The sequence below is a fragment of the Chionomys nivalis genome, chromosome 4 (assembly GCF_950005125.1).
Source record: "Chionomys nivalis chromosome 4, mChiNiv1.1, whole genome shotgun sequence".
NCBI classification, from domain to species: domain Eukaryota; kingdom Metazoa; phylum Chordata; class Mammalia; order Rodentia; family Cricetidae; genus Chionomys; species Chionomys nivalis.
Genome location: NC_080089.1, coordinates 87,178,743 through 87,187,257, shown reverse-complemented (window position 1 = coordinate 87,187,257; position 8,515 = coordinate 87,178,743). Strand labels below are relative to the sequence as shown.

The 8,515-nt window shown below is 49.1% G+C and overlaps 1 protein-coding gene across 1 annotated transcript; it reads left to right on the top strand.

The window, feature by feature from the left end:
* The first annotated feature begins 638 nt into the window (after positions 1–638).
* On the top strand, positions 639–7,137 carry Tmed3 (transmembrane p24 trafficking protein 3). The gene is made up of 3 exons (XM_057767756.1): positions 639–912; positions 2,346–2,594; positions 6,346–7,137. The coding sequence occupies exons 1-3, from the start codon at positions 736–738 to the stop codon at positions 6,580–6,582; spliced, it is 663 nt and encodes a 220-aa protein (XP_057623739.1). The 5' UTR covers positions 639–735; the 3' UTR covers positions 6,583–7,137.
* Positions 7,138–8,515: the final 1,378 nt, after the last annotated feature.

Sequence of the window (8,515 nt, the reverse complement as noted above, 5' to 3'; positions counted from 1 at the left end):
TCTCTCTCTCTCTCTCTCTCTCTCTCTCTCTCTCTCTCTTTCACACACACAGAGAGAGAGAGAGAGAGAGAGAGAGAGAGAGAGAGAGAGAGAGAGAGAGAGAGATGATGTCTGGGCAGTAGTCACAAATAAGACAGGAAATCGATTTGTCTTTCAACACTTTTGAGAATTCAAAGGGAATGACAGAATCTCATCCCCCAAAATTTTCAATAAACCCCGAATGTCAAAATATAACTGAAATCTTTTTAGGAACTTTTAATTTCAGAAGAGAGTTTGTGTTTTTGAGAGAAAGCCGCCTCCCCACCCCCGCAGGTGTAGTCATGGGGTTTAGTCTGTTAAAAAACTTCTTCACCTAGGGCAGGGTAGGGTTCGTTGCCTTTCCTGCGTCTCCTTTTTGTTCAGCTATCCCTCCTAACTACTATGGGTGTTCCTTACATCCCGGATTTCTCGGGAGACTTGGGAGACTAGTGACAGCAAGCCAGAAGCAGAGTAGAAACCTGAATGTTTCTAACTACAAGACCTGGTGGAACAAGAAGCTCAGGCTCCTAAATTCGGTGACGCGCAGGCGCAGCGGGCGGGAAGGTCTCGGGCCCACTTCTCCCGCGGCGTGCGGCTGCGGCTGCGCACGAGTCGTCGCCATCCCGGAAGTGCTGGGCTGAGTTCGCGCCACGTCTCTCCTGGCGGCCCCTCCCGGGTCTCCGCAGCCGCGGCTCTGAGGACCAGACCCAGAACATCATGGGCAGGGAGGCCCCTAGCGCTTCATCCTTCCAGATGTTGCTGCTGCTGTTGCTGCTCCTGCTCCGGGCCGAGCGACTGCGGGGCGCCGAGCTCACCTTCGAGCTGCCGGACAACGCCAAGCAGTGTTTCCACGAAGAGGTGGAGCAGGGCGTGAAGTTCTCTCTGGATTACCAGGTGCGGCCCTAGCCGCCTCTCCTCACCCGGGCACTAGCGCGCCGCCATCCGGAGAGGCTAATAAGATTAACCACCAGAGGCTGCGGGGGTCGGGGTTAACCCCAGACCGGTCGACGGCTCCTTGAACAGAACCGTTTGTATCATCCAGAGTCACCCCCAACCCCGAAGTGGCCCAGAGTGGTTGGGGAGTTAGGCAGGCTACAGGTGCGCGCCTAGGATGGGGAGGCCCGTCGCCAACCCGTGTCCTGCAGGATTGACCAGAATGACCTCCCCAGGTACCTTTGACTCTATGAACCCCAGTATTAACTAGTTGACATAGGCTGGCAGTTTGTCTCAACTGTTCCTTGGGCTGCATTTCTTGCAGGTGCTGAAGCCAGCCGCATCTTTTACAGCTGGGGTTGGAGTGAACCAGTAGCAGTGATTTAAGGGGTGTTTGGAAAGGAGGGTTCAGCACAGATTTTGAGCCCTGGCGGTGTTCACGAGGAGAATCTCCCTCCCCTTGGTGTGGTTATTCGGTTTGTTTCTTACCATATGGCTCAGCGAAGTCAGGTCCTGCCCTTTATCTCCGTGGACTTATCAAATAGCTAACAGTTGCCTTGGGAAAGGGTCTGCTCTCTAGGGTTAGTGAGCAGGTCTAGGGTCAGGATTGGAGGGACGAATGAGCACGTTGGGGCAAGACTTCTGGAAATGAGGTGACACAGGCAGCCCAAATGGTGCACACTGAGCAGCTCTTCTGTGGTAGAAGCTCTCAAGGATGCTTCTGTTTGAAGACAACTTCATGTATGATGGAGGCACTGAGGAGACCTCTCTCACATCTGTGGACAACGTGCAAAATGTGTCTATGTGTCTGTCTCAGCATAGGAGGTTGTAAGACCAGGAACAGCATTTTTAATGCTGTAGCCAGAGAGGCTCGAAAAGCCATCAGGGTAGGCATACCCCGACACCAGGGGTGGGAGGGGTAGTCTATAATCACCAAGGAGACAAGTCTCTGGGCGTGTCTGTGTGGGAGTTCTAGGCTAGACTGAAGTGGGAAGAACCACTCTAAGTATGGGTACCATCATTCCTTGGGCAGCGGTCCCAGACTGAATAAGGAGAAAGCCAGCTGAACACCAGCGTTCATCTCTCTCTGCTTCCTGACTCTGGATGCCATATGAGCATCTGCCTCATGCTCCTGACATCATGACTTCTCCTCCATGGTGATTTGGGAGCTAAAGTAGACCCCTTCTTTCCTTAAATTTCTCTTGTCAAGTATCATGTTGTAGTAACAGGAAAAATAGGAAGTAAAGTGGCCACTGTCCCTTATTTAACTGCTCAGTTTGTGTTGGAAAGTAGTAAAGGGTAAATTATGAAATGCTTCCCAGTGGTCACTGTTAGGGTCAGCAGTTTGAAGTATTGGTTGCCCCCAGTAACAGCACACTTTTTGTGGTTGTCAGGTTATCACTGGAGGCCACTACGATGTGGACTGCTATGTGCAGGACCCCTTGGGAAACGTCATCTACCGGGAGACCAAGAAGCAGTATGACAGCTTCACACACAGGACGGAGGTCAAGGGCGTTTATCTGTTTTGCTTCAGTAATGAATTTTCCACCTTCTCGCACAAGACCGTCTACTTTGACTTCCAAGTGGGTGACGAGCCCCCCATTCTCCCAGACATGGGGAATAGGGTCACAGCTCTCACTCAGGTGAGTGGACGTGACAGCGGCAGCACTAGGGGAACCCTCCTGCTCTCAACTTCTTCCGGCTTTTCTGTCCCCATCTTAGGCACTGAGCAAGAATCACGGTCTAGCTCTAAAACACTCCGTTCCCCTTCTGGTCCCTTTTTTACCCAGAACCCTTTCGTAGCTGATGCTTCATCCTTCCAGCTGTCTTTCTCTGACATAGCACCTCTTTCGAAATTACGCCATGTACCTCTCTGCTCTGATTGTGAAGACCAAAGTCCTGCTTCAGGAGTGTATTGGCAAGGGTAACACAAGCTACCATAACAAACCCATATGTCAGTGCCTCACACACTGTTCTCAGGATGGCCTGGAAAAGGCTGGTGGGTGACCTGGGAGTCCAGTCTCTTAGGAATCTCATTTCTTCTTCATTTTCCCCTTTTTCTTTCTTCCCATCCCTCCCCCTCTTTCTTCATCTCTCCCTCTCTTCCTCATTCCCTTTCTTCCTTTCTATTTTATTGTTTTGCTGAACCCAGGGCCTTGTGTACACTAAGCACAGGCTCTGCTGCAGAGCTGTGTCTCAAGCCCCAAGGCTCTTTCTTCTCCCTTCCCTCAGGCTTCAGAGTTCTCTGCCTTTGGATGCCAAAAGGAGAAATGAGAATGGCACAGCTAGCCCTTCAAAGCCCTGGCCTGTAGCCACACACATAACTTCCAATCATGTCTCCTTGGTGAGCACTTGGGTAGCAAGTCAGGATGAGAGGATGGCTACCAAGTACAGTCTCTGAGCAGCAAATCCCCACTGTGGAAGAGAAATCCTGACATTTTTGAAAGTCAGGTAGTTTCCATTGATTCCCATGGCTCTCGAGACGATTGACTAACCCCCGCCTTCATCCTGAGTTCTCCCTGCTTCTGTTCAAGCTCCTCCTTCCTCTCACACATAGACTGGGCTTCCTGAGGGCCAGGACTCTGCTATCTGTTTGCTCTTTTATTTTCAATACCCCAGCGTTATGAGTCGCTGCACCCAAAGGAGCTCACCAAATATTTGTCTTATGACTGATCACTATGGCTTGGAAAACCTGTAAGACAGGAATAACTCTCTGTGGTACATTTATTCTAGGACCAAAGCCAGAATGGCTCAAGTATCTAAAGAGACCGACGTTTCCCTGTTTGCACTCTAAGGAGATTTTATGTTCTGTTTCTCTTTGGCTTATGCCCAGTCTTTTATCATGTCAGCACAGTTAGAGGATAGAGACTCATTGCCCAGTGCAGTAGCCACTATACACATTTGACTCTTTAAATAAGAGAAGATCCAGCCAAAGGTACAGATTGTTCTGTTGGTCATTGATGAAACTGGAAGATTTCGTAAGCCTGAGTTTAAGGGCTCCCTTGTGCACCAGTAGGAGAAAATAAGAGAGAAAGGGTTAATGAGTTAGGGCAAGGGAGAAGCCTTCCTGGAGCCTGGGTTCCCATGTGACCCTAGAAGGGCAGGTGGAGTCCGTGAGTTCCCCTTTTACCACTATCGTATGCTTCCCCTTTTAGCCCGTTTGAAGCAAGGCAGGGCACCAACTAACTGAAATTTTGTGGTGACAAGCTGAAGAGCTTTCTGGTGGACTAGCAGCAATGGGAGGCCCCAGTGGATGGGGAAATAGCGTTTATTTATAAGGCAGGGGAGTGCTCTCGAGTGTGTCACTGCTGGTGGCATACTGCTTTGGGGAGGGCTTATGCCATGCGTCCTACTCGTGCACTGTGGTTGGGGTGTGGTTTCCACCCCCCAGAGGTTCATGTGCTGGAGGCTTGGTCTCTAGTATAGCGGGATGAAGAGGTGATGGACTTGTGCTGAAGTGTCGGGCTGGGACCAAGGGTCACAGGAGTTCCCAGGGAGGTGGGATTATTGCATACAGCTGTACAAGGAGGTGGGGTTATTACATACAGATAAGCAGGGAGGCAGTGTTGCACTGTACAGTTGAAGAAGCAGCCAGGCTCAGTTAATCTTGGTAGGAACAGTCTCTGTAAGGTGGATCTTCAGGCTGTAAAGACCTGGGGGAGAAAGCTACAGTGGACATTTTCTGCATAGACTATTAACATTTGCACTAGGACCAGGAGGGAAGTCTTTGCCATTGCTCTGAACCTAACCTAGGGACAGCTTCACCACTTCCTATGGGTCTAAGACATTGGAGTACTTGATCATGCCCACGTCAACAGCTCACATCCACTCAGGACTTTATTCGCTTAGGCTTCCCCCACTACCTCTATTAACATTAACCAACTCTATTTTGCATTTTTATTTTAAAAGATTTATTATTTTATTTTATGTACATGAGTGTTTAGCCTGTAAGTATAGCTGTACACCATATGTATGTAGCGCCCAAGAAGGTCAGAAGAGGGTATCTCATCCCTTGGAACTGGAGTCACAGTTGTGAACAGCCATGCAGGTACTGAGAATCAAACCATGGTCCTCCGAAACAGTAGCCAGTGCTCTTATCCATGAGCTATCTGCCCAGCCCTATTATTATTATTATTATTATTATTATGCCAATGGATTTAGTTAGTAAGATTACTTTTGATCATCATCTGGAGCATGGGTAAAAGAATGTAGTGAGTGTTCCTCTCCTGACAATAGTTAACTGCCTATGGATCCTCAGTGACTGGGCCTCGTGACCCCCTCCATGACAGAATGTTAACAGGTCCAGTCTTGTGCAGGTCACACAGCTGCTGGAGTCAGGCCTGATGTAATAGTTGTCTATTGCCACAGACACAGTGACTGAACGCTACACCCATCTCTCTTTCACAGCTCTGGGTACCAAGAGTCTGGGCATGCTCAGTGGGTCCTTTGCTCAGTCTCAGAGCTGAGATGGAGTTGTTGACCAGGTTGTGCTCTTACCTAGAAGAAGAAGTGTCTGCTTCTTGTTAGCGAGGTTGTTGTCCAGATTCAGTTCTATATAGTCATGTGACTAAGGACTTTACTTCATTGCCAACCATTATGCTGTCAGCCCCTTGAGACATTTTGCTGATTTTTGTAGGGGTTGTCTTCTTTCAGCTAGGGAGAATGTCTGCTGAAAGGGATGTGTGAGTAGATCAGGCTTCAGGATCATCTCCCTCCCTGATTTAAGTTCAACTGTGCCTTGTAACTGTAACCACAGGAGTGGTGGCTCCCTCGCCATAAATTCCTGGGTGGGGACCAAGGACTGGTGGTGGTGTTCAAGACACTGTAAGAGATCTGCCTATGACAGACTGTTTTAGGAGGCATAAGAAATTTTGAAGTGTTTTGTGTTACACGTGAGCATGAAGCTGTAGGCATCAGTCATACAGTAGATAAGCAGTGGATTCAAAGTTGGGCATAAATGTGTTGAATTCACACTGCTGTTATTAGCTTGTGTGCCTCAAGTTCATGGTGCCTCTTTGGGCCTCAGTTTCCCTGTCAGTAAGGATAAGTAAGCTAAAATCTGACTCTCCTTTACCAAGGGTGGTGATCATGCCTGTCAAGGAAACAGGATAGGGCTTACACACATAGGCAAGAGAAACAGGATAGGGCTTACACACATAGGCTCAAAACACAGTCAGATGCTAATTCTGTCGCTTACTAAACATGCGTGATTAGACAAGATACACTTTCTGAGCTCCCGCTAGGCTTTACTGTAGGATTATGAAACCACATAAAATGTTTAACACAGGAGGTATCAGTAGATGATGCCTCGGATGCTCCTGTGACCCTTGGCTGCTGGATTCCACCCTGCCTGACTTAGGGTTAGCAACTGACCACTTTTCTCTTCCCGCCTAGATGGAATCTGCCTGCGTCACTATTCACGAGGCTCTGAAGACTGTGATTGACTCGCAGACACATTACCGCCTGCGAGAGGCCCAGGACCGAGCCCGAGCTGAAGACCTTAATAGTCGGGTGTCTTACTGGTCTGTCGGAGAGACTATTGCCCTGTTTGTGGTCAGCTTCAGCCAGGTGCTACTGCTGAAAAGCTTCTTCACAGAGAAACGGCCTGTTAACAGAGCTGTCCACTCCTAGCCACGCCGGACCACACCACAGCCCCTTGCATCCTCGGGTCTCCGGTTCCTGCAGGGATGGGGGTGTGACCTGGGGTGAAGGGAGAGCTGCAGGGAGAACAAAGGCTACACTTTGTTGTTTGTGCACATATCTGATCCTTGCGCTCCAGCAACTGAAGCTCACAGATGCCAGTAATCTGGAGCATCTAATTGTATTGTGTGTGCGACATTGACCAAAAATGTTTACGGGTCAGCCTAGGGATTGGCCACTGTTGGGGGTCAGTGATCCAGCAGCCAGTCTGTGGGAGAACTCCTAGCACCTGGGTCTCCAGGGCAGCTTAAGGTTCTACCACTGCTCCATGATACATGGGTTGTTTTGTGTCCTCTTTCATCTGGACATCAAGAACTCTCAGTTCTTGCCTTTCTTCCCATAGGCCTCTCTGTACCTTAGGATATCAGGGCTAATCTGGAAGCAATAGGGTCAGCTGTACAACCAGGACCCAAATGGAGAATGAGTATCCTTGGTGAGCTCTAGCTCCTGGGGGCAGAACTGTGCTAATAAAACCACGTTTGAGCACTCTGGAAGAGCGTGCCTCTGTTTTCTTTGCCTTAAAGGAAAGTGTGATAGAGAAAGTGGGTGTTCTGGAGCTGTATGCAATATGGGGTAGAGATGTGGAGAGGAACCAGTGAACCATGCCTCTCCTAAGGGAATAGAAACAGGAAGACCCCTTCCCGTTCCTGTCACTCACTGGGATGTGCACAGGCTATATATATAAATGGTTTCCTCTGTGACTACAACCAGGCCCTGTCGGTATGATCAGATGCTGTCTTTCAATTCACACCTGGGCTGCCTGCACCCAGATTGACAGAGCACACCTCTCACACCTGGGCTGCCTGTACCCAGATTGACAGAGCACACCTCTCACACCTGGGCTGCCTGTACCCAGATTGACAGAGCACACCTCTCACACCTGGGCTGCCTGTACCCAGATTGACAGAGCAAACCTCTCACACTTGGGCTGCCTGTACCCAGATTGACAGAGCAAACCTCTCACACCTGGGCTGCCTGTACCCAGGTTGACAGGGCACACCTCTCACACCTGGGATGCTACTTTTTGATTTTTGTTTTGAGACAAGTCTTGCTATGCAGCCCAGGTTAGCCCCCAATTCTCAATCCTCCCTAGGGCTGTTTTAGCTGGTGTGCACCACCATATCTAGCTTTGACCTGTACTTCTTAGATGCTCCCTAACTGCAGACTCTTTGCCAGCCCAGCTATTGTGTGATCTGCCAACCTGAACATAGTGTTGTTCAGTTGCTGAGGAGTCCAAGGAGTCAAGACTCACTGTAATACAACTTCTCAAAAGTCTAGGCCCCTGAATTGCCATTCTTACCACCCAGGGAGTGGCATGGATGCCCATAATCAAGCAGATCTGGTTCCAAAAGTAGTCATCCCTTGACCTTTCCAGACTTGGGCTGGGAAGAACTCACAGCCGTTTCCTCTTGGGATTTCATCTTAGTGTTAGACTGTTTTCTGCTCTTAATGACACCCAAACTTTGTGAATTGTCCTCCACTAAATCCTGCTCAATTAGAATGGAAAGAAAAGGAGGATGGAAGAAGGAAGGAAAAACATTGTTGCAGATTCTGGGTGCTACAGATTAAGTATTTTTACCAGGCTTCCCCAGTTCCTGTGATTCCTGGTTGAGATTGGCTGTTCAATAACTTTGTTCCTCACTGGGGTGATGGAGGTGGTTCTTGTATTTTATCTGTTGCTTTCATTGGTTAACTAATAAAGAAAACTGCCTTAGCCCATTTGATAGGCCAAACCTTAGGTGGGTGGAGTAAACAGAAGAGAATGCTGGGAGAAAGAAGCTGGGTAAGAGAGTCACCATGATTCTCCCACTCCAGACAGACGCAGGTTAAGATCTTTCCTGGTAAGCCAGCTCGTGGTACTACA